At 36.5% G+C, this 27,694-nt stretch overlaps 1 protein-coding gene across 1 annotated transcript; it reads left to right on the top strand.

Annotated features, from left to right (window-relative positions):
• Positions 1-397: 397 nt before the first annotated feature.
• Positions 398-26,622, top strand: LOC139686894 (uncharacterized). The gene is made up of 5 exons (XM_071583969.1): positions 398-528; positions 1,960-2,143; positions 19,142-19,255; positions 22,168-22,307; positions 26,412-26,622. The coding sequence occupies exons 1-5, from the start codon at positions 398-400 to the stop codon at positions 26,620-26,622; spliced, it is 780 nt and encodes a 259-aa protein (XP_071440070.1).
• Positions 26,623-27,694: the final 1,072 nt, after the last annotated feature.

Raw genomic sequence — 27,694 nt, 5'->3', positions numbered from 1 at the left:
TACATTTTTATAATTAACTCATTCCTTTTGCTCTACGTCGTTTGCTTACAATGGCCACTATTTCCTAATAGTTGCATTAAGTAGCAGGAACTCGAAATTTGAGTGATATACTATTGATTATGCGCAATTCATTTAAATCGTGAGAGGAAAATTAAATATAAATGCACTTTCAAAATTATTAAATTTAAAATACATGCTTTCACTTAGGGAAACATCGTTACTCAAATATTGCAGCAAATATGACTTATTATTTTGTATTAGTATTTTGATCGATATCTATATCATTACATTACTCTTTGTGAGAATACGAGATCACCAAAAGTGCTATTGTGTTTCCTTTCCACTGCCATAGTATTTGCTGATTTCCCCGCTAAAATAGTCTCTCCGTATATCACAGATGACCCTTATCATTTTTGTGGCCGTCGCTGTTGCCGCAGTCTCATCCATGCCGCAGTTTGCCACCCATGGAGTAATTCCAGTCCTCCAGAGGGACGAAGTTAGTGATGATCGCGGACAGTTTTCTCTCAGGTAAGTGAGTTCGTGCAAGGACCAACTCCACTCAGTTTCAAGTAGGTTCTTCCCATTTCCTTAGTGAAGATACCTCACATGTACCCTCACACACCCACTGTAAAATGTTCCCATTCGTCATTCTCGTTTCCTTCACTATTCTATAATTCTCTTCATTTAAAGTTCACTTAACTTCACCCCCTACAAATGCAACAGATTTATCTCTATTTGTGTTTATCAAAAAACTTCAATTTTTTATTGCGTTTCGTACTTCAACGTCACTAATAATTAATAGTAAAGTATGTTGTCCCAGAAACAGCTGTCTTGTCAGCAATATTCAATGAATTTCCCTATATCGATCACATGAGAGCAGGAATACTAGAATTTTCATTTCAGTTACCACTGACCAAATTAAAACAAATAAACCATCAGACGTTATTTAAAGTCAGTTGTATAAAAGTTTTTATATAATTGAATATTTTCTTTTATATAATTATTACCATATTTGGAATATTTTTTCATTATGTGATGGGTTCCAACAAAAATATCGTATTTTTCCCATGAAGTATGTAGAATTCATGCATTAATAATTTCCAGCGAAACTTTATTCAACATTATCAACAAGAATTTTTTATTTCCCATTTAACTCAGCTTGTTCATCACCTCAGGTCGTAATAAGTCATAAAGGCGGAGATGATCGTAATAGTTTCCCATTGAGCTTTCCAAGTGAAATCAATACATATTGTCCAAAAAATTGCATTTGGATTAAGAATGATGCCCCAATACTGATTTACCATATACCTCCACCTTTTCAAGGAATTCTTTCCATATATTTCACTTTTTGAATTCATTTTCACTGATACGCACGCAGCGCACGAATTTAATCTTACTAAAAGTTAGGGCCTAACGATTGTAGTTTCAAAGTTTACCATGATATTTCGCACCTTCATTCAGTCATGAAGCATACTTTTGCCTAATTCGTATAATTTATACTCTTACTCATTTAGTGAAAATTTTTGCCTGGTGTAACTAACCGTTAGAAGCTCAATAAATTCAACTAAACCATTAAGGAAATAATATTGAACAAAGTGATCACCTGGCTAACGAACTGGAATATAATCTCAAGTAAACTCATCTTACGTATTTCTGAACCTATACAATTTAGTTCGTTTAATATATTTATAGGAAACCAGAAATAATGCGGGGAAACAAAATTACCCGATATTATGTTACAATGAATTTTTCGGCCCAGGAGGGTCTCGAAAAAAGTTAGGCCTATCATTATTCTAGCAATTACCCACGTAGAAGATTTACACTATCTAATCTTCATTCCAACATGCCATACGAGCAAAATGTTTGGAGAAGTAAACAGTCTCCACTCCTTACCAAAGATGAGGAGTCATCACTCAATAACAAAAACAGTTGAGCAACGATAACCGTTAATCCAAACAGGTACGTCAGCGGAGATGGCACCTCAGTCTCTGAGCACGGGCAGCTGAAGCCTACCCCCGACGGCACCGACTACGTCCTCGTGAAGCAAGGAGGATACACCTTCACCACCCCCGAAGGGAGGACATTCACCATCGAATACATTGCCGATGAGAACGGATTCCAGCCCAAAGGTGACGCCATTCCGGTTGGTCCAGTCGTCTAATACCACATGATTTTCTGAGTCTCCCGTCGGTATTTCGCCTAACGCTACGATATGTTATGGTAGTTACAAATGTAACAACTCTTACCTTTCGCTTTCAAAACCGAAGCTTGGCACAATCAGATGGTCGGCCAGACCTTGGCCGGGCCCTAAAAGCCTGTGCTGGAATCTCTTTTGAGGTTGTTGAATGAAGATCACTGAATTGAGAGGCATTATATGCTTCATATGAGATAAACATTTATTTTTCTGTAAAAAATGTATTGCTCCAATGAACTCAAATGATGAGATGAGTGAATAAAGTCACCGATGGTCAGGAATGACCATTTTACCAATTTCAAGCGGGCTTTGATTAATTACCCCAACGTTTATCTAAATTATTTGAAGTGGAATCCGGCATGGATCATTTTTATATCAACTAGTTAACCAAAATATCATTTCAACGTTTCTATATGATTATTTTGGTGAATTTCAAACACCACCATAAAATTTCAACGTATAGTGTACCTCTTAGAACTTCTTCAGACTCTTCTTACACCTTTTCCTCGGCCGATAAAAGGCTCTCATTGATAAAAGTATAAATATTACGGTGAAAACTCGTTATATCCTTAAACAACCGCTTACGACATCGGTAATTAAAATGGAATTCTTTATTAACATTCATGAAAATCTTTGGTGTATTTTGAAGAATGAAAAAAGTAAACTAAATAATTTTGAGGAGAAATGCAATGAAATAAAGTCAGAGATGCTCCTAGAAGAAGCAGGTGAACATTCAACGTAATCATACCCAAAAAAGTATTATTTTTCAAAGAACTGCATCCAAATTCGTTTGTGCCCATTGCTTAAAACATGTATTGTGACATTGGAAAAACCCGGTTCGATAAACATTTCCTGGAGATCTGTCCGTAAGGGTAATCTCGCACTGCGCTCTGATAAACTTCGTTAGCTACTAATAATGACCACAATATGTTGAATTAATTTATTTCTGTTGGTGAAGAAATATTTTTTTTATGAAGTGCACTTTGCTAACTAAAATAAAATAAGCAAACTCTTAATCCAAAGTCAGTAGTAGCTGAAATATTTTCCCGTTTCTATGGTGCACGCATTGGGACGTAGAAAGAGCCCGTAGGCTCACTTCTGTGAGGAGAATATTCGATAAACACTTCCTGGAAACTGAGGCTACCTTTTCAATTCGTTTTAGCAGTCAAAATAACCTCAATAGTTTCTATTTGTGTTTTTCTAATTGGTTCACTCTTTTAGTGACGGAGTTTGCCACGATTGGCTTTAATACTGAAGTTTCCACTAAGTTTAAACGATCATAAAAAGACAAAGTGTCAACTGAACATCAGCAAACTGCAAAAATATTCCTCTACATGAGAAAAGGGGGAATCAAAATATAAAAATAGTTCATTTTCAATATGTATACCATATTTTTTCAAAGTTTAGTCCATATTGTCCTGTGCAAGAACCTCAAAAGCATTAACCTTTAGATAGAACTCAGGAGATAATCTCAATGACTTTGAAAATATATTAAATTTTCTTCCACATAAAAATTCTATTAATGCCATAAATTATTAAACATATATAAACTCCAGGAGTAAAAATAAGTATTAATAAAGAGAACCTTTTTCTAATGGCTTAACATGGACAAAAATCAATAAAATAGCACGAAAGTGAGCGTTGTTATCAAATGATGTACTTATTTCAGTAAATTATACGTATTGCCTTTCCCAATATCCAAATTAACACCGTTTACTGGTGCTATATGTACTAAAATTTAAATCATAATTCTATTCTGTTGTATACGATGTGACCCTAACAAGTTGCCCTCAGTATTACCTACTTGAAATGTAATTTTTCTAAGATAGACCATTGACACTATCCGTCATTTTCATTATCATACATGTATACAATATTTTAATGAAAATAAGGCATTTTTAATTAAATTTAAATGATATTTTAAAATTAATTTATCACTTTATCACCTCCCTTCTAGATTAGTATCCATCGTTCTACTGAAATACATAACATAATTCTACGTTCTACACAAATACATAAAAAAATTTAAAGAACTAACTAGTTACGTGGTTGGAAAAAACCATTATATTTCACTGTAAAGAATGAATAAGTCTCACTGCTATTCGCCATGAAGAATGACGTTGTAAAAATACACACCCTATACACCGGAAACGTTCAAAAAATATTATCGTTGATTGCGCTACTCATACCTAAGGTTGCCATTTGCCGCTACAAGGGATAAACACTTAGTATTTTTTAAACTCATTAACAGCGTCTGGCCGGTTGAAGAAAAAAAATTCGGGTACTTTCGATTTGAATTAATTCACTAAATTACATCCCCTTTCGATCCATCGGATCCATAACAACATCTGTCGCGTCAAATCGACGGTAATTCTATCTTTTACTACGCTTGTCCGCTTCCAAATGTAGCTAGGAAAAAGCCCCGCTTCGCCGATTTTAATAGTATTTCCTACCCAAATCTTTCAAAATTCATCGTTCTGAATTCTATTTGAAGACTCAGTCGAGAACCACCCTCCAGTTCATTTGCAAGAAAGCACCCTAGGCATTACAGGCGTAAGATATTTTGCAAGGAAATACGCCACCAAATTTAAGAATGCAACTCACTCACGAGCGGTTTTCATATGATAATTGCTACGAAAATTTGCATCTTCGACAAAATTGAAGGGTTAGTTAAATTTTGGAAAAAAAATATGAGCTCCTTGGGTAAGGAAAGCACATCCATTATTTTTCATTTACTTCTGCATATGAATGGGAAGGTCTTTTGGTTATTATTGAGAAACTCGAGCATCAATCGTATATTCATGCTCTTAATCCGTATGTACTAGCAAAAATATGGTGAAAATGCCCTCCAGAAAAATAAGGTGTGTTGGATAAAACTTCTACACCAATTATAAGAAAGTTTTGATGCTTACATTCACTAGTCAAACTTATTAAAAATCAGTCGTTTTATAAATGTACATAACATTAAACTTGCTTCGCCATTTAACCAAATTTAATTGAAGGAAAGATCATTATGAAAGGAGTATAAGAGAATAAATTGTATTGGAGGGGAATTTTTGTTTTGTCTTGTAAATATTTTAGAAAATCATTAATAACTATTTCGTTTTTCAAATAAATTAAAAATACAAATTTAAAAAATATTTGAAATTACAACGAAGGAGTGGTGAATGGAGTTCAGAATATGTAAGGGGACAAAAGCTATACTGGGTTGAAGAACAACTTGAAAGAGGTAAATATTTAAAATTCCAAATTAATACGTAATCCTTTCGTAAAAATTCACGATTTGTTCCTGTGTTAGAGAAAAAATATCATGTGTCAGTGGTTATAAAGGTCTTCGATGAAGCTAAGGAAATTTGTGAAGCTTTATTTTACACATAAAGTTAAAGGGTGTCTTCATAGCGGTGATCGGTTTTTTCAACTTTATTATTTTACGGAATTTTGTAAGATCTTATTCCTTATGGTGCATAAATGGGTACGGAAAATGTTGTCATTTTTATAACACCAACTTCAAAAGCGCGAGTTTCCAAAACACTCGCTGACAAGATATATTCATCCTCAAGTGATATTCAGTAAAATCATAAGAAAAACATTATCATAATCACTAATGTCTACTGTAATTTGAGTCTCAGAACTCCCGAGTCAATTCAAAAGCAGAGAGATCCCAGACCTTTTAAGCATGTACGAGTATACGAGTAGCTCGTTTAACAAAATGGTAATTTTTTGTTCCGGATTGTGACCTGAACAGGCGAGCTAAAAAATTTCCTGGTCGATTATTTCCTTCGGGCGAGCGCCATATTCAACGCACGGAGACAGCAAATCACGAATGCATGTGTAGGTCACCATAAAATAGAGATGCTACGATCGCTGAACACTTTCCATTCCGAATAGTGATTGAACGACTCGGACCACGCGACTGAATATTTGTGATTGTTTGGGTGCCGCCTGCATTTGCCAGCGGGAGTCGAGGGCACACGCCAGACGGTCGCCATAGGTACGAATGCACTGCGAATGCGCAACTAAGAGCAATACTGCCGTCAAGCAAGACCTCGTGGGATGCAACCAAGGACAAGGATTCCTGGCAAGATACATTTTGGTTTCATGATGGAGGATGACGCAAGCGCTTGTAAAATATTATTTGCATTCTTGTGCCTTCCTATTTGGCAATATAAAATGTGATAGTGTAGGCTTAGCAATAGCAAAACCATAGCCTTTAAATTATTTAATGAGAATTTTATGAGAAAATGTAGAGGAACTACGAGCACTATCATAACTGATATTTGCCTTAACTATCGCTTTTATCTTTTAAGGGATTTCAGTTGCATTGAGCCCTTTATTGGGACGAGTAGTAGTAGTTTTTAGGGGAGGCGACCGACAGCTGAGGTCATTTGCGCCATAGGGGATGGACAGGAAAGGATGAAGGGTGGAGAGAAACCCGGCGCCGGCATTAGCCTACTGTTTACGAAAGGCGCCAAGGGTTCCGCAGCTTAACGTCCCATCCGACGGACGGCGTACTCACTCAAAGTGTCCTCCACAAAGCACCTCAAGTAGGGATTGAGATACCTCTGAAAAATATTCAACACCGCCGGGATCCAGTACGTTGCATCTGATTTGGCCAGTGCGTTGATTTTTTGTCAAACATTTTCTTTTTTATGGCCAAAGGAAGGCCAGTAAAACCATTTGAAAAATAACGGTAGTTTATTCCTTACCCGGGCGAATTAAACGTTTTGCTTTCTTACTATGCCAGGCATAATATAGAAATAATCTTGAAATTATCTATTCTTTAGTTTATTCTTGAATGCGGATTTTATTTACTCTCGTGGTTTATAGGATTTGATTTACTTCCTAATAGGAAAATAAGTACATGTCGGCAATAGATTCCTGTTTTATCCATTATATGCACCGATTATGAATGAAACCCAGATGCTAAAAATGCGAATATGAACGATGTATTTCACATAATTCGCGTAAGATACGACTAATTATGAATAAATAAAAATAACGATCTTTTTTACGCATAAATCTCTGATATGCCCACAAACAAAGATTATTTGAAAGTTTTCAAAACGTTTTCAGGTGACCTCAAAATGTTTTCATCTCTACTACAAAACAGGCTATATGTCTGAGGACTTTGAGCCTTCTCTGATCCGTCTTCTTCCTAGCTACAAAGGCGTGATTCTGTGTGGTGACTTTAACATTGACATCATGAAGAAAACGCACAATAGCACCTATCTCAGTGACCTACTATTTAGTTGTAACCTATTCCTCATTCCCTACCAGCCCACTCATAATCTTGTGAATAGCAGTACCCTCCTAGACCTCTTTATTGTCGACGACATGTCCAAGGTTGAAGAGTATGGACAGCTCCCTGTCTCTCTTTTGTCTGAACACGACCTAGTTTTCATTAAATATAGATTTAAATTGCAAACTTATAAACCTAATTATATGTGTTTTCGTGATTTCAAGAATTTTGATTTGTCCAAATTTGCTGCAGACTCACTTGAAACTAATCTAAATGAACTTTTCAAAACCCATCTGGTGGATAAAAAAATTAATATCTTCAATACAATACTCATGCAACTCTTTGATACACATGCGCCAAAAAAAGTTATTCAGCCCAAACGTCATCCAGCTCCATGGTTAACCTCCGAAATTAGGAACCTCATGGCCGTTAGGGATCGTCTTCGCCGTAATTTCAGAAGAACTCAACTCCCGAATCTTCACGAACAATACAAAGTGGCTCGCAATCAAGTGCAGCACCGAATCCGTACCGCTAAACAAAAATACTATGTTTCGTGCTTTTCCGATAAATGGGACATAAAGTCCACTTGGCAGGAGCTGAGGCGCCTCGGACTTGGAAAGCCTAGACGTCCCCCATTCAAAATGAACTTCCCCTTGGATGATTTAAATAGCTACTTTCTCACGTCTGCTTTCAAGGATGAAAATGATGTCGAGGATGGTAACCATTCTACTCAAATTCAAAATAATCTCACTTCATTAGATCATGCATTATTCTCCGACTTTGACGATGGAAGGCTTTATTTCCCCCACTATACACCCCAAATGCTGATAACACAAGTGAAAAGTTTAAAATCAAATTCAACAGGTGTCGATGGAATCAGTGCAAGAATGCTAAATGTTATTCTCCCAGTAGTAATGCCTATGATACTAAACATCTATAACTGTTCACTCAATTACTCTATATTCCCTACCCTGTGGAAATCTGCCTTAGTTCGGCCAATAATGAAAATAACAACTCCGAAAGAAATGTCTGACTACCGACCTATTGCACTTCTTTGCTCTATTTCCAAACCTCTCGAGCGAATCGTTCATACGGTTACAGTGGAACATCTTACGCTGCACAATTTCTTTGATGAGCATCAGTCGGGCTTTCGTAAGCTTTATAGCACTCAGTCGGCTTTGATAAAGGTAACTGATGATATACGCAGATCCATAGACGCAAAAAAGGTAACAGTTTTAGTCCAATTCGATTTGAGCAAGGCTTTTGATTCAGTAGACCAGGACATACTACTGGAACGTATGAGCAAACTCAAGTTCTCTTACTCTGTCCTTCGCTGGTTTCGCTCCTATCTGTCTAATCGTCAGCAAGCTGTTACAGATGAAGACGGGAATGTATCTGTTTTCCAACCTGTCCTATGTGGAGTTCAACAGGGGTCAATTCTCGGGCCTTTATTATTTACTATTTTTATAAAAGAACTAGCTACTATAATAACTCATTGTAAACATCACTTTTATGCTGACGATCTACAGATATATCTTGAGTCCTACCCCTCTGAATTTAAACATGCCATTGATTTGGTCAACAAGGATATCCAACTCATCTGTGAATGGCTGACTGAAAATCGGCTAAATCTAAATCCCAAAAAGACCAAGTCGATAATCTTTGGAAGCACCGCCAATGTACATATGCTGCTCGCAAGTGATCTCCCTAAAATAAGTGTTTTAAATATTCAAATTGACTACTCAAATACAGTGAAAAGCTTAGGAGTTTATCTAAGCAGCACCTTAACCTGGCGTGAGCAAGTAAATGCCATTTCTAATAAAGTTCACAAACCTCTTTACACAATGAAGCATTTCAGACACCTAATCCCTATAACGTTACGCCAGAAGTTTGTTCAAACGTTATTATTACCACATCTCGACTATTGCTCAGTTTTCTACGCTGATGTGACTAAGGAGCTAAGTACAAATTTACAAAGGCTCCAAAATTCTTGTCTACGATTCATCTTTAATATGCGTTTTAATGAACGTGTAACTCCTTACTATAAAATGTTGAATTGGTTAAAACTCGATCAGAGGAGAATGCTTCAAAAGGCCTCACAATTATTTAAAGTTCTGAATTCAAAAACCCCTTCATATTTATATGAAAATTTTATATTCAATTCACTTACGACAAAGAGATCAACCCGCATTACAAAAACATTCCATCTTCCCAAATACCGCACGGCTATATATGAAAAGTCATTCAGTATTTCATCCAGCAAACTATGGAACTCTTTGCCTAATAATGTAAAATTATCCAGGAACACATCCCAATTCAACAGGAAAATGTTTGAATATCTGTCTACCACACTACCAAAATGACCTTATTACTGTTCTATCAGGCTAAATATTTAACTATTGTTCTTTGTATTTGTATGTATGTATTGTACTATATGTTTCGTTCAACTGATGTTAAATTATGTCTTGTTTCACTAGTTTAGAACCAGTTTCACTCCATAGCTTTCAAAACCTAATGTAACCTGTATTCTGCTCCAAGGGACTTTGCTCCCAGAGCAATAAAAATTGTTTATATATAAATTGTTTATATATATATATATACTACGTTTAGAGAAAGTAAAAATTGTTACGCTTTACATGTATGAAGTGATGTCCCGTAAAAGTCACTAAGGCAATCACACAATACATATTCAAAATTGTTTCATCATTGTCATGCCTAAATATTATTTTCACTCCCATTTATCGATTCGTTTCATGCTTCTATATCTGGCTGCATGCAATACTGTCCATTATTTTATCAAATTTTTTCGCATCAAGTTCTCCAAAATAGGTTTAAACAATCATTTTTCCTAATCATTCATCTTTTAGTTATGCATACAATTTACCTCCCTTAGAAAAATTGATTGATTGAAGAAAGAGTCATACGAGTATATACCCTACAATGGGACATGGTATTTCAGCGGGTTAAGTGCTAAAAATTGTTGGAACCAGTTTTTATTCTAAAATTAAGAACGACACCTCTGAGAACCCTCGGCTACATCCAAGCTGTATGATTTTCCCAGACCAGATATGCCTAGAAAACAATAGAGGCATTGGGAAAGGAATTGACCCCTCCTAACCTTATTCGTAAATGCCACGTTCCTTTCGAATTCAACTCTATCCACGACAGGAGCTCTACCCTATGACAGCTCCAGTCATTGGGATATATAAATACGAGGGCTATTCCCGGGATGGGTTGTTCTGGGAATTGATTCTCGATGAAGACTTGGAGGTTAAAGCTGTCAGCTTGATTTTACAGTTTCGCTGAGTGTCTCCCTATGTAGTTCCTCATAAGGTGACAATGCGTCTGAATTCCAGTAGTTGAGTCCGGAGCATTAGTCTGATACTTTGTACCTTGTAATGTCGTATCAAGGAGAAAAGCCAAATAATAACGTTCTGTAGATAAAAAAATATTGCTTCTTCTAATATTATGGGTCATTGGTTTCCTTTTATTGTGGCAAATCCTCATCCTTTACTTCTCTATTCGTCCCAATAAGGGGGATCGAGATGTTGCGGGGGCTAACTTACTGGCTTCCCACCCAGAGGGCGTGGGTTCAAATCCCGGCGGTGTTGAATATTTTTCAGAGGTATCTCAATCCCTACTTGAGGTGCTTTGTGGAGAGCACTTTGAGTGAGTACGCCGTCCGTCGGATGGGACGATAAGCTGCGGACCCCTTGGCGCCTTTCGTAAAGAGTAGGCTAATGCCGACGCTGGGTTTCTCTCCACCCTTCTTCCTTTCCTGTCCATCCCCTATGGCGCAAATGACCTCATCTGTCGTTCGCCTCCCCTAAATACTACTACTACTACTGCAACGTACTGGATTCCGTCTATATGATTTACTGCTTATGATTGCAATCATCTGCTATTACATATTTGGTATTAGTAATATTTGACGAAATTTTACTATGATTTCGAAGTTCAATGTTTTCTTTAAGCATAAGAAGAAAAAATGGTAAAAATCCTATTGATTGTGCAAAATAAAAGTGCTTTTATTATTATTATTAAAATTTACATGTGCAGATAGACAGTTTCAGGTGGCAAACAAGAATGAGAATGTTAATGAATGCTATCCTTGGTCAGAGTTCATTTATTGGAAATAGCCATTATAGGTTCATAGTTCTCGTGTGGCTATTATAATATTGCTAACTATAAGGCTAAGCTAGCTAAGACCCAACCCTAATCTAGTCTGATAATATTAGATGCACACAAAAATTCACATAGGACAGAGAACTTTAACCTGGTAATATATCAGAGGTATACCTAAAATAGGTTAAAATGTCTCTCATCTTCACGGGGAAGGTCACAAAAATAAAGGATATGGTCTCAAGGATAGCATCTCTATACGATAACCTTTGCTATATATGAACAAAAACTTTATCAATGTTTCATCATTATGGATTAATCATATTTTTGCCTCATCATCCACCTCCACAATCGTCCTGGGAGTATTTTTCTGGTAAGGTGAAATACTTCCAACTTCTTTAATTTACTCAGAACTATGTTAAGACTGAATCTGCTGATAACTACTTATTATTAGTCTACACTAGTTATTCTGTCATCATGTTCCGAGCCTTAAATTTGGAATTTTAAGCTTGCCGGCAGAAGAGTGGGAACGGTACTAGTCATATTTGGTTCAATATTTAGGCTTCATAAGGAAGAGTTATTAAACGACAGGTTTTCTCATCCGATTCGAAGCATTATTTTTTTCCGACCACATTTCGATGCTTTCAGTCACTCGCTCCGATGATGAAGGGTTACATAATATAAAATCCCTCAAAAAAAGTACGGCATAATATCTCCTCAAACCCTCACAATGCACTCATGAAAGCCATAATTGATGCTTGATGCTGTACCCTTTGGGAAATAGTTGCCGTCTTTGCGTTATTTTCTCCATGGTGACAGAATCATTAATCTCCGAACACAGGCACAAAAAGCCGCTGCCCCTGAGGTTAGTGGTTTCAGTCTGCAACAACGATTAACGAGCGATTTATGCCCGTGAAAACGATACATTCAGATGTCCGAAACGTTATGAGCTGGACCACGAAAATATATTGAGCTTAGAGGGGAGACTATCTCATTTCATTGGGAGTAGAATCTCATAACACATCTAAATAAGACACAATGAGTTTAGAAGCGTTATCCATAAACTTCATCGAACATTTTACTTCTTACACACTTAATACCTCTTCATTAACAGTCATCAGAATTACTTCTACTCTTATAATTCATCGATACTTAAAGCGGTAACTATATCAAATTCCATTTGAAAATAAAAAAATATTTTGCACGCACGTGTCAAAAAATATAAGTATATCATTATCTTGAGAGTTTTCTTTAACTCGTTTATTTTGGATTTAAAACAAGTTTGAACTATTATAAAATATTTCAAGAAGAAGATATCAAAGGAATTTCATGAGTTTTAGAGTAAATTTATACATATTTAAACAATTCTTATCATAAGATTCATTAAATACCGTATTTTAATATCTTTATTGATTAAATAATATGCTTAACCATTATGATAAGGGGGGAAAAATAGGAGAAACCTCACACCTCCACACACTTTTAATGTTTAAGTGAACATTAAAAGTGTGTAGAAGTGAAAAGTTTCTCTTATTTTTTACCCTCAACATGAAGGAATTCCACAAAGTTAAGCCTGAAACGGTTAACTTAACTATTGTAATAGTCTCATGCAAGGGTTGCTATTTATATTTTAAACCTTGACAATACTTAGTACTTGAGGCACCATCTGACGTTTCCACCTGAAAGTGTTAGCCTTTTAGCGTTAACTTTCTTCAGAACATTTTGTCACTTGATCAAAACTTGTGTTGTCTACAGTGACTCGAAAATTTTTTTCCAGCGAAAAAATGGTGTTAACTATGAACACTTTCGTGTTATGATTTTTTACGACTTTCGACGTGGATTATCAGGATAGGAGTTCATCGATCAATTTACTTTCAATTTAGTCGATGAAGCCCCAATCCTTTGCACGGTGAAACGCTGGGATAAGAATCCTATCATGGCTACCGTTCGCTCAGCGACGACAGTCGTGAAGGTCGTCCAAAATCAGTTGTGCCAGAAAACATTAATACTGTGCACGAACTAGTAAAGAAAGATCGTCATATGACTTATCGTATGATTGAGGTTTTCTGGGGATAAGTATGACAAGCTTCAATAACATATTTCATAATCATTGTAGCTGGGAAAAAAAGTTTTTCGTGTTCGGAACCGCATAATTTTACAAAAGCTCAAAAAGATTCTCGTGTCATTAGGCGCAAAAAATGCCCAACAAATAATATCACGGTGCATCAAAAGCTGCGCATGACATCTATACAAGTGAAGAATCTTGATCTATGAGTAAGAGCCCGAAACAAAACAGCAATTCCCCGTATGGGTCTTCCAAGATGAGCCAAGTCCAGCAAAAGTGATTCGCGTACGAAGCACATCTAAGCAAATGATCGCCTGTTTCTTCGGACAATAACTGGACATGTTGCAACAGTACCGTTACAGCAACGTAGAACCGTAAACTCTAAATGGTACACGAGCATTTGTTTGCCATAAATGCTTGGTGAAATACGGAAAAATAAGTGGCAACGAAAGATCATTCTTCCCCATGACAATGCAAGCTCTCACAGTTCGGCAAAAACAACTACCTATTTCACTTGCCAGGTCGAATTGATGGGTCACCCTCCGTACAACCCTGATTAAGCACCAAATGACTTCTTTTTATTCCCGTTTATCAAGAAAAAATTGCGTGGCCAACGATTTAAGTCGTCTGAAGAAGCCGTTGATGCATTCAAAGCCAGTTTTTAGAGGTACCTCAATCGGAGTTGAAAAAGTGTTGCATAAATTGGTTAGAGCGCATGAAAAATTGTATTAATTATCATGGAGAATACTTCGAAAAACAATAAAGCCATTTTCAGCAATAATTTTATTGTCTTTTTATTATTAGGCGGAAAATATAAATAGCAACCCTCGTATGAATAAATATATATTATTTATACATTTATTTTGAGTGGAATTATCTATCTAGTCTGCGAACATCGAATATAATACCAATTTCGCGTCTGACGGATGTCATTTTCTCATAGCAGTATCTTTTAAAATAATTGACCACCGTTTCTTTGATTATTCTGAATCCGATTTTTTAAGAGAAGTGTTTTTATAATTTCCTTTATTTTTCCAGCTATTTACACGAGTTCTACTTTATATCTAGGCTTAATATTCAACTTTTACGAAGCCATTAATCTCGTTGAATATATAGGTGTGTCTCAATATTTATAACCTTAATGCACTAACTTCATAACGTAGCCCTGAGAGATTTTTTTGCGCATTTTTAATATTTTAATAACTAGTCATTGACCATTAAGTTAATTGCAAGAATAAACTATTTCATGCAAAAACACAAAGTGAAACAAGTCTGATTTTACATTCTCTTTAGTTAATTTTTTTTATAATTTCTTAATATTGCCTTACCCTTTCATTTTATTTTCGCCTCCGTCATAGGCACTATTTTATGCAGGGTATTATTTCCTTATGCGCCTAATATATCCTATTCTCATCAATCACACCCATGAATTTCTCCGTCTACACTTCTCTGTTGATCAATTTGCACTTTTCCCAAATATCTGTTCTGTCAAATACCAAACTCTCTCAAGTCTCTCATGAGCCATCAACTCCGTCTCTCCCATTTTTACTAAAAATTCTCCTGCACAGCAAACGCGCAAACCCGTTGAAAACTCAATTTCTCGCCCGACATTAAAGCAGCAAGAAGTATTTAGATATTTGATTAAACTTAAATGTGTTTTACTCCTCGAAAAACATTAATTCTTTGCTTAAATTAAGTAAAAATTAAACTCGGCTACATTATTAAATGGTGATACTTTAAAAGGGCAGAAAAATTGCTTTGAAATGAGTTTGAATCTTTTTAAAAGGGACTTCATTCACGAGACAGTAAAAGTGCTCTTAGAACAAGTTATTTGTCTAGCTGAGCTGATTACACTTTTTCTCTTAAAGAAAAAATAAATATATTTTCGATCCCGATGATCGGACTTATTGCATTTTCAGCAACAGTAATACAAGGACAATTAATCTCAGTGTCTCCTAGGAAAAGCAAAAGTATTTATGGAAATATCAATTCTCGTGGGAATCAGATAAGTATTCATAAAAAATTCATAAATCAATTTTAATGACAGATTATGATGATAGGATTCTAGCATTGGGTTACTGACTCATCTGATTTTATAAGCAAATGAGACTACTGAATGTGAACATTGCAACCATAATAAAGTAATCTGCCAGTTTTTGAGCTATTGTCGGTTTCGAGCTTAATTATTGCTCGTAATACTGAGTTTTGTCCTTGGCAAGAGGTTTAATTTAATTTTATTCTTAAGAAAATTAAGCAAAATGTGGCCTAAAACAGATTAGTCAAGACAAAACAGGCAATTTAGTTTGAAATAATATAGAGTTCAGTTATTAGAACCATGTTCTATCTGCATCTACTATATATATATGTTATAGGTGTCACATTTGCAGTTCATCATTTATTAGGTATAATGCACCAACATTATTTTCTAAGACGCTGACCATAGGAAACTTTCGAAAACATCAATGCAAAAATGTTTGCCAAATTTTCGGGAGACATGATTTCCTCTTAAAAACCTGTGTACTAGATAATAACGGGGAAGAATTCTACCAGAAAATGAGATATATTTTGAGAAGAATTAGACATCCTGTTCAATAAAAATATACTGAAACAGACTGATTTAAAGATATAAATGACTTAGGAAGTAGTGGAGGAAGTCCTATCTACCGGAGGAGGTTCTCTCACAATTGCAAATTGGATGCATCTATGTTACATCTGTGGTGAAGAGGCGGATCCCTGTTCAACTCAAAATGATACCCTCTATGAAAAACAGATTGCAACAATCGACTGACTCTTCCTCTTTGAAGTGATTTAAAATGCGAGAGATGTTGCTCAACAAGCATTGCGGTCACATTAACAACAGTTGTCGTTTCTGAAGATACGGCGTCTTCAGCTAAAAATTCGACCGAATATTTTTCTCATACAGTTTTGTAGAATCCCGAGTTGGGTTTTTAACCATTTTAAAACATGCATGTGCTTCCTAATATACTTCAGATACATTTAAAAACATTTCATAAGAGTCCTCTCTTGGCTTGGATAAATTGTTATTTTTATATCCAAAACGAAATCTGGGTTTCCAGTTACCTCGTGAAATATTAATAAATTGAATGAAATCCCCAGATCAAAAATCTGGAGAATGAGAAGTATTAAACATATATGTTTGTTTTAAGGTGACATTATGTTCAACATACTTGTAAATATGAGCTGGAAAAGTTTGAAATCGATTTCGTAATTAACGAAACATATTTATTCCATGGACTCATCACATCAAACTAAATTTAACATTATTTAACGTGAATAATGATACTAATTACCTGATACATTTTTGGTGTTATTTCGGGATATTGTTCGAATCAAAGATAAAAACAAAGAAATTGAAACATAAAATTTTTAGATTCGAGCACATAATATCATCTTTCATCACCGCTAATATTAATTTGAGAAGAGAGATTTGGTTTTTTTTAATGTTCCTTATTTTAGCCATCTTATTTGTTGATAGTTTTAGAATTCATTTAAGGATTTTTGTGGCAGTAAATACCTAAAGGTTCCGACTCACGGAAAGTTAATTTAAAAATGCTGTCATCAGGTTTCTCTGGAATTTTTGTCTGCGGCATTAATTATTATTCACACATCGTTGTACTTGCTGGAACGTTTTTCTAAAATAACACATCGTGTTTCATTTAAGAAAATCATACTGCTTTCTCTACTAGACGAAGAAGCTTGAGAAAAACAATAGTTGTGCATCAATGTTACTGGCTGTTTCAGCAAAAATACATCCTTACCTTTTACAAGTTTAATTATGTGGCCTATAACCCTGGGGACTCATAATAAACAAAACGCCTAACACCGAATCTTTAATTTTATGATCTAACGTTGCTATGACTACGTAATTCCCCTATATCCCTGGTTATAATTACTTGATCGATTATGTGAAAAATAACTTTAAATAAACTTAATTCCTGCCATGAAATCCAGTGTGGGAAATTTCATCGGTGAATGCAGGTAAATAAGTCTGATGACGGCAAGAGATTAGCTAAAGTATTCTCACATATTTCTTTTCCAGCTTTTACCACCATGGACCAAAAGGAAGGTTTCTTTAAACGATTTCGGCCTGTGGACCCCTAGGGCGGAACGTATAACTCTCCTGGCGGAGACCAGCATCCCGGCTCCAAAGGAACGTCGAGTCACTCTCACCTCGCAAAATTACATCCCGCTAAAAAAATGAAGACGTTTCAGATGATCTAGAGGAGTTTTGGGTCAAACCAGAATGCAAGAAGGATAGGTTGCCGGCGAAACGGAGACGTAATGATCTTGTAGAGAGGTGAAAAAGAAAATAAAAGATACAGTAGAAAAAGAATGAATGAAGACAAAGAGTCTGCGTGGACAGCAAAGAAATGGAGAGTTAGATAGGGGGGCTGGGCAACGTTGAAAGCTTTGTTTATCTAGTTATAACCCTACATTTTTACGTGAATTTACCTCATTATTTCATAAAACCACAAGGTCCCACATTATTCTCAGTGGCGCCTTATTTTCAAGGACCAAAACTCTCCAATGACACATCCACCAACTTAGACTTAAACGCATGCGCCATGACTAAACAATGCTTGTACCATATAGCCAGATTCCAAGCAAATTGGAATGAAAGAAGGCTGTGGGAGTAGTCAATAAAATAATATAAAATGCTTGAATGTCTACCTGATTTCCAGAGAGAAATTCTGAAGTATAATAAATAATAAAATAATATAATTACTCATTTTACAATGGCAGATTCATATGCATTTTTAATGCCATTTCAGAATCTTTAATTATGTTGATTAACACAGTTATAATAAACTTCTAACACATTAGTTTACCTGTAAACATACGTTTGATTACTGTACTGTGACAGAGTTTTATAGTTCTAATTCAAACAACACCGTATTTGACATTCCGCAGGAATAATTCTTTTCCTTTAATATTTAAGTGTATTTATATTAACTTTTACACTAAAATAAGTCTACCAATGTGTTATAACTGAGGATTATAGATGCAGGGAAAGATGAAATAAGTGATCATTTAACAAATGGTTCCAGTTCCATGGAAAAGGTATCATGACAGAAACAGAAAATTAACGCCCAAAATATTCTATTGATAAATAATTATTCCATAAAAGTGATAGGTACTTATATATGATTACGGTTTGGAAAATGAGGAGAAAATTAATTCAAAGGCCTTTAATTTAAAATGTAAATTATAAAAAAGCAAATTTGAGAGTAGAATAATTGTCATCATTATAATGAGGATTGTAATAAAAATATTTCAATTGAACGTTAAAAATCTTCACAATGCCAAAAATCGAAAGTTCCAAGGCAAAAATAATACTGGCTACCCTACAACTCCCAAATTTCTTCATTCTATTTAAATTTTAGGAAAATTTAAAGTTTTCGTGAGCACTCAACAGTATAGAATACTAGTTCTTACTGAGAACACAAGCATTATTTTAGTTCTTGTGAGTCCTAAGAGAACTTTGTTTCTCTATCCCCAGGCTAAATTAGCCGATGGCTACCAAAACACGCTTTTCCACTCGGAATATCTTGACTCCGCCATCGGGAGCAGACATGGCCTACCCGGGGGTAGTGGGAAGGGCGGTTTTTCTTCGGTGAGTCTACACTCACATGGGATGGAGGGGAAGAGGAAGGAGATCGCTCTCAAAGGGGTGCAGGTGGCTGTACATATGTCAGATGATCATTGGAGCGAGAACAGAGGACGGGTTGGCGGTCCGTTGCTAAGAGGTGCTCACGGTCGCCACATTCGCATGAACGCAACGGGTCTTCTTTCGCTTTGTAAGTGCCCATTTCTTTTTTTGCGGTAGTTAAGTGGAATAAATCCTATGCAATTTTTAATACTCCGTAAAAACCTCCGCGTACGTAATAACTGAGAAAAACCTCTCACAAAAATACATAAGCAGCCAATGATGCATCTTTAATTCGCATGTTTCACTTATGAGGGTTTTTTAAGGATACGCATTTCCTCTTCTTAGGTTATCATGAAATCTGTTAGTGAGCAAGGCGAAGAATTTTTTGTCCCGGATTCTGGAGAAAACTGGTTATTTAATTGCGATTACTAGGTAAAAATGACTTTAAATCAATCATTAAGGAATCCAGCAAACGATAGCCAAAATCATTTTCAAAGTCCTCCGGGTGGGAAATATAGAGTAATAATATTATATTTGTCTCTGTGACAGCGTAAACTTTAAGCAGAATATTTTTTTAATCACGTGGCACAAATTTTCAAACACTAAAAAGGAAAAAAGATGAGGTTTAGACAAAAAACGAAAACTTTTATAGATTACACACAAAAATACACAAAAAAGTGTGTGTTCTCGTAAAATAAAACCAACATTGTTTTCTTTCAACTTCACCCAATCTAATAAATTAATTATGGAAATACCGCCTATTAAACCTAATAGTGAGCGTAGGCACTAGATTCGGAGCTGAAAACATTTTAATTGTGTCCCTTATATTGTCTTATGATTTGTAATTAAACTCGAGCTTCATATCTTCAATGACAATGTTGAAAATAAGACAATTACTGAATTTGATCATTTCTGAAAATAAAACCAAATATTTAATCATCATGCATTCATTAGCAAAAAAAGTTTAACAGTTTAAAGTGTAATGCTCTGTCTGTAATTAAGTAACCTATTCACTCTCTGAATATAACAATTACTGAGGGGTTGACAAAATATTTGAAAAGACGTAAAATGAAGCCTTCCACAGAAGAATGTTTGCCCTAAGTTACCAAGCTATGCTAATTAAATGATTAACAGTTCCTTTAAAAGTAATATAATGTAATTATTAAATCCTGGATTTTCTACCTAATTAGAAGATATGGCCGGTGTTTCCTCATATTAACTTTAATACACCAATAAGGCACTCTTCTTGAGTAAATCCAAACCAACGGCTCTAGAATTATTTATAATTGAATCAAGAATGTAATCATAGTTTGTTATGTAATTTAAAATTGTAAATTTGCTGAACATTCATGCTAAAAATTAAAAGGTTTTAACCAAGTCAAGTAATATTATTACAAACTTTCTTACGAGTAACCATTCAAAATGAACACAAAATAAAGAGAACCGGAGAAGTAGCATGCCCCGTTAAACATTTTTTTTAAATTACGAAGGAAATATTGAAATATCCGTGCAGCCGCTACCACATCGGATAGATAGATTCGTCGCTGTTCCATTTGTAGTAAAATGCAGTCTGCCACTGCCATTCTACTTCTTCGGCGAGCGAAAAGAATATCGTTCGCAGCGCCGCAGCTAGCCGGCCAGTTAAGTAACAATTACCGTGCTTTCAAAATCCGTGGAAAAAATTTCTCCGCGAGAAAACGGGCGTTTAACAGCCGCCACTCACGGCTGAAATATCATTTCGCGTCGGCAGCTCGGCACGGTCTCTCCTTCCAGCCGGTCTGCGGAGAAACGACGGGAAAAATCGTCCAAACCAACGCGGAAATAAGCTAGGTGGCGGCAAGAACTAGGTAATACTGATGGTTTCTTCGCTATATAATAGCCCCGACGGGCAAAGCCGGCAGTATAATCCGTATAAAAGGCTTTCGGACTGCAGAGGGAACGGTCACTCGGCGGACATTGGTCTCCAGGGCAGGAGCAAGGCCAAGATCAATGCGGGGAGGCGGTGGAGGTGGAGGAGAAGGAGGGAAGAAACTTGGAGAACGACGCAGCAGCCCGAAAATAAGTCCCCCGCTTTCCCGCCCACCCCACGCCCCACTGACGGGAGGAGTACCGGCGACAGCATGCATTTTGTGAGTACACGCCTGGTGATCTGCCCTCGGGGGCAATCCCCAGTGACGGGTAGGGGGAGGGGACTGCAACGGGAATAAGGTGGGGAAGAGAAAGGGAGAGGAGGGATTTGGCCTTCACAAACATGCCTTTAAGTGCTCTCTTCCACCATCTTCCGACTCCCTCGTATTTTCCATGGCAAAACCAGATACGAGGGCACTTATTTTCTTTAAATGCTCTAACATGTCACGATGCCAGTTTTCGGAACCTGCTTGCCTCGGAAAGTTCTTGCCTCCGGGCGCTCTCTTTCATTCAACGAATGCATGACACGCTCTGGACACGTGTTTTTGTGGGAATGCAATCAGTAATCAGTTCTTCCGAGCCCCGAATTTTCAATCATCATAGTAGTCCCTGCCAAACATCAAGGGGAAATTGAAAACTGGAAATGAGATTCATGCACTCGAAAATGTTATTACCGTCAGCCTCAATTATTGGAGCGCCCTACTAAATCCAGTTTGAAATTTTGAACTTAAACTGGAACGAATAGATATTTTCAGATTTCCATGAGATTCTTAATGAAGTAGCGGAAATGGGGTCTCCCGTAAAATTTCGACCATACTTTCCGCTGACACAGGTCCGTGTACCATCATTGTCAATTCCTAGTCATAAAGCCTTCATTATTTCCATGAACATTTTAAAAACTTTTTCCGATGTATTAATCTCCCAGATATAAAATAAACATTGATTTCTATCGTTTTTTTTGTCATCAGGTTCTTCTAGTAGCCTTCACAGTCTTCCTCGTCGCTAATGTAGATACTTCGTCCGCTTCACCACCGATGACCACCATGCAGGTTGTGCCAATACTTCAGAGGGAAGAAATAAGATCTAAATCCGGAGAGTTTTCACTCAAGTAAGTCAAGATAGTTCGCTCATATTTTTCTCAAGCAATTGAACCAAATGGCACATTCGTCTAACAAATTAGTTGGTGCAGCGTATGGAGATGCTCAGCATTATGTAATTGTAAAGAACGTCCTCCTCATTTCCCTTCACACTCAATCTTCATCTTCGCCCGCAATTTCATCTATACTCTCTCTCAGATCTCACATACTTCCCCATCCTGACTTTCTTCATCAATAGGTCTATTAGGCATAATACTTAATGTTGATATCTGACAAATCATTTATACCATGTTGGCAATATGTATAAAATAATGGAATCAAGTCATATGGCGTTAATTCATCAGACAATTGGTCTTCATACAAAATAATTAAACACTGTTAGGAAAGTATTCAGAAACTAAGTGGTCTGTCTACATGACTTCTTCATCTATTGCCCACACGTAGTGGTTTCCAACAGGTTCACCTTCAGTTTCACACTCCGCTGGCATCCCTGGTTATTGGAGCCTTTTCATCTATTACTTACAGACAGTCTGAACAGGTATTTAACATTTGTTGGCATGAAATATCATTTAGAAGTTATTCTGCTCATGTCTCCCTTTCTCATTTTTTTTTCTTCTACTAAAATTCATTCTCTTATTGGCCACAAGATGATTTCGGCCATAACTTCCGCAACATATTCAGTCCCGATTTAACAATGAAGAAAATTTTCCATTGCATGGATTTTTTGAAACCCCTGAAGAGTTAAAGGGCTTCCAGGCACCAGGTCGCTCTAAATGTGGTAAGAGAGTATAACTAACAAAGGTTTGGTCGAATATCCAGGAAAATCAAAGCACATCTTTTGATGGAACTAACTATTTTTCCCTCGATAATGTCAACCTTATTTGACTACGAGGATTTCAAACGATTTCTCCCTCATCGATTCATGTCTTTCAGAAGCTAACGGAATGTTTTGGATGGATGCGTAAATTAAAATTAAAAAGGTACCATAAACGTGGCCTTAGCGCTACTAATAGTTCTTGATTGACTTTAGACCACTTTGTAATATTAAATAAACATTCAGCGAGTACGACAACTCAACATTAATATGAAGGCATTTCTTTTCTGTTTTATTCGTTTGACATTTAGATTGGTATGTCTATTTAGTAAGTTCTGTAGATTTTTCATCGGAATTGAAAATCTTCTAGAGTTGATAAAACAATAGTAATGCGGCTGACCTGGGCTAAGGACCTGCGATTCACTGGCGGAAGGCAAGCGAAACATTTAGCATGATATAACATTCATGGAGGTTGTAGTTTCTCCGGTATGTCCCGTTTATTTTGACAATATTTCCCTAAATTTCGTACTTAAATGTTTGCCGAATTTTTGTTTTGTAAATTGAAACCTAAATACTTTGCGAATATCCACGGACCGTTCATTACACAGTTACCGCATCTAAATTTGTGCTTAGAAAGGTAATTTAACGTTTGAACGAAATTTTGATTGATATTCCGTTTAGTTTATGAATATCCCAACTTGAAAAAAGATTCGGTTGGAGGATTTTGAAGAGCTTTTCTAGAAATTCAAGTTATTTCAGGCGTTTCACTGTGTTCCGTATCACGAGGCTTCGCAAAATAGTAGCGTGTAATGTCGCCAAAGTATGCCATAACATTAGACAGCTCTTTTAACTAAAATAAAGGCCCAAAAGGACATTTATTTTTGTCTAAAATTATACCAAAAACTCAACCATACAGTGTAAATGTCGCATGCTAAAGAAACCTGTTTCCATTGATCCATAGATCGCAGGATAATGAATATTCCGCCTCCAAGATGCAAATTTCTTGGGGGAGCTGCGTTAAAATTTGAATATAAATTGGCCACGCAGTTCCATGTAAAGATATTTTAAACTGCGTATTTCTAGTTAAACTATTATTCTAAACCAATCAATTCAAACCCTTGATTCAAAGCAAATATATTCTAAATAGCTTAACAACTCTATATTTTCAGAAAATGCTCTTGCTCTTCCACCAGGCTAAGTTATTCTTGTATACATGTTTTCCAGGCCTCTATATGTGCTAGTAATAACATTTTCTGTCGAGTTCCACATTTTTCTAGCAATGGGCCAACCTCTCCGGGCCATATAGACTTGATGGCCGAAGCATTTGGGAATACCTATGTGCATACCTTCGGCAGTAGCCAAGACATCAGTCAAGGAAGACCAATATTCCTATATTTGCTGAGATTTTAAACGTTTAATCTTTTGTCCTTCCCAGATTCCCAATTGATACGTTATTATTTATTACTATTATTAGGTAATCTACCGGTTAAGGTAGGTTTTTGGATGGACACAGCTACTAAATAAATATTTTGCGACTCCTAACAAAAAATCAAATCCAGCATCCTACACTATATATCAGGTCCCTCTTCATCTCTGAGTACTTCTTTCCTCCCTTCATTCCGTCCAAAATCCCTATCCTGTTCCTTCCCTTTCCTCGTTTGCCTAACATTCTCCCCTCTATCACAGTCTTCAACATCTCCCTGCCGGTCAATACCCCCTTCATCCACTTTTCCTGCCTCCATAGGATTTCTCCCAACAAACCCCTCTCTTCGCCCTCTATGCCAAGTACTTGCTCGTTTGTTTTCTTCTCTGTCCATTTCACCTTCTCCATTCTTCTCCACAACTACATTTCAAAAGTCTCCAGTCTACGCCTATCCTCCTGCTTCAATGACCACGTTTCCGCACCGTACATAGCTACGCTCCATATCAAAGTTTTTACGAGTCTTTTCTTAATATCCTTACTCAACGTCCCTCTCATCAACTCCCTCCTCCTTGTAAAAGCCTCTTTGCCTAGCGCAATTCTTCTCCTTACGTCCCTACTACTTTGACCGTGTTAGTCCAAAACACTTCCGAGATAAGTAAACTGTTCTACCTGCTCAAGTTTTTGCCCTCCAATTTTAATGTTTAACTTAGTCTTTTTCTTTCTAGAAAATCGCATGCTCATAAAATTTTGACTCAAAATTTATTTGACAGTGCTTCGATGAATTCGTGACCAAAATAAAAGAAAATGTCTCTAATTTACTTCTAAGGAAATGGAATCAATAACGCTGTTCTCTTTTCTTTATCTATCATTACCCCATGCTTAGAGAATACTTAATTTTCCCTTCATATTTAATTAATTCAAAATATGGCATTTCTACTCAACACTGGGTAGGAAAATACACTTATTATTCCAAGCCCTAACGCTTTATCAATATTTTGCTTCGTTCGCTAAAAATGGTTTGCATTTAAATGCATCAGTTTCAGTAACAACATTGAGACTAAAACTTTAGGAAATATTTGATTGTAAGTAGGATGTAATGTTCCAGCTTGAAGCTTCAAAGCTGATGCGCGTGTGTGGAAAAAAATTTCTATGAATACGTTATTGATCCAGACAATGAGATCTCTTATCTCGATTAGCCCTAGGGAACTAGTAAGGGCAATAATATTTTTTAGAATGTCATTCTGATTTACTCTGCTGGCTAAGCATTCACTGGCCTAGCCATAAATGAGACTCTCGAAATCCGCCATGGGCATAGACGTTGTTTTCACAAGTCGTATTTTCTTTCTTTCCCCTTGTTCTTGAGATTCCATTGGTTTATGGGATATTCCTATAAAGACCTGAACGAGATGATCATTCGAGTAAGAATCAAGATTCTAAAACCTGACTTAGCAAAGGCAGATCTGTGACGGCTCCTCTTTTTTCAGAGTAATTTTGACTGACCGCGCTAGGGGGGAAAGGCGTTTAGATAAAGTTTATTCGGTTGTATAATCACCCCTTGTCACACACCCTAGCGGTGACTTACAGGGTACTATTTAATAAAAGAAATAAATACAATAAAAGTCCACTATTTCTGATGCAGAAAAGAAAGAGCTCGGTGTTTCCCAATAATGGGAGTGACATTTGCAATATTCCAAGCCTCATTAAGAAAACTAATGTCATGAATCAAGCCTACGACATCACAACGCGAGTGTTTGGTCGAGATACATTTCTCCCTCCCTATCTCCTTCAGTTCCCGGGCATTCTTTCGCTACATTGTATGTTCCCCTACGTTTGCTGTGTTAATAAATTATTTTATATCATTCTTTATTTTCTGTAAAGGTATGTCACAGGAGATGGGATCGTTCTCGCCGAGGTCGGGAGACTGAAATCAACAGCGGACGGCAAGGACGCGGTGTTGGTCAAAGAGGGTTCTTACAGCTACACCAGCCCTGAAGGACAAGTGGTCAAGCTCTCCTACGTGGCGGACGAACGGGGATTTCGACCGGTGGCAGGAGGCGTCGAGCCTAGTCTTCCAGAAGAGAAGCAATGAAGGTTAAAGGTCACCAGTCCCCCGCCTCTGGGCATGCCCGTTTCGGAACTTCCTCCACACCTCTCACATTGCAGACTTGTGGAAGTTGAGACAACGGAAGAATCGTGCTCTTGACTGCGCGGACCTGCACTTCATTGTGACGGTTATAAAGGAGGCGGAACCCCCAGTGTGTGATGAATACAATGTTACATTGAGAAATTGGAGCGTTCACTTCTCCCAGATGATTTTTCAGACAACGTTCATTTAATCTTAATTTTCTGAGGAATCTCCAGTGGACCCCAGCATTTCAAAAGTGCACGAATTAATGATATATTCCATCTCACATGGAGAGGGGAAGGGCAAATGAGCTCTCGAGAAAACTGTATACTATTACATTAACCATTTGTATTATAAATCACCTTGCATTTTTGTACCTTATGTAAATATGAGATAATTTAGCTTTGATATGCTTTATTTTAATTTCCAAGTGAACATAATCATACATGCATTTTATATTTACCTAAGCTAACCCAAACGAGTGACTCGGTATGACTTGTTGCGCTTTGTGCACTACCAGTTCAGACTTAGATGCATCAGGGAAATTATAATAGCAACAATCACTCAAGAAGGAGGTAATGGTGAAAATAACTCTCCATATGGCACGCTGAGCAAAAAACTAATATTTCAGAGTTTAGCAGTAAAAAAAAGACGATAAAGTAATTCATCATAGAGTGAGAAATTAGCATACTCATAAAAATTATTTAAAATGCCTCTTATTTAAAGCTCACTTCACATTGAAACCTGATAAAGGTATCCAATCAAGTTAAATTTTACAAAAAGATTCGTTTATGAAATGCTTATTCGGCTAAATGGAATCCACTATTTGCAAAACTATTCTTTCATGGACTTCTCTTTCACGATATTATTAGGAATTTATTTTGAAACAGAATACGTACTCGTAACTCACGTGGAAAGTAATGATACTCTTCTTATATCACTTTTGTAAGCAGAAAACATTTTGGAATGCCTCGGTAATTCATGAAATATGGCAAATATACATCTTAAGTGTTTTATCAAAATCATTTGAGCAAAT

The sequence above is a fragment of the Hetaerina americana genome, unplaced genomic scaffold (assembly GCF_022747635.1).
Source record: "Hetaerina americana unplaced genomic scaffold, ioHetAmer1.1.p SCAF_15, whole genome shotgun sequence".
NCBI lineage: Eukaryota > Metazoa > Arthropoda > Insecta > Odonata > Calopterygidae > Hetaerina > Hetaerina americana.
This window is presented reverse-complemented; position numbering and strand designations above follow the sequence as displayed.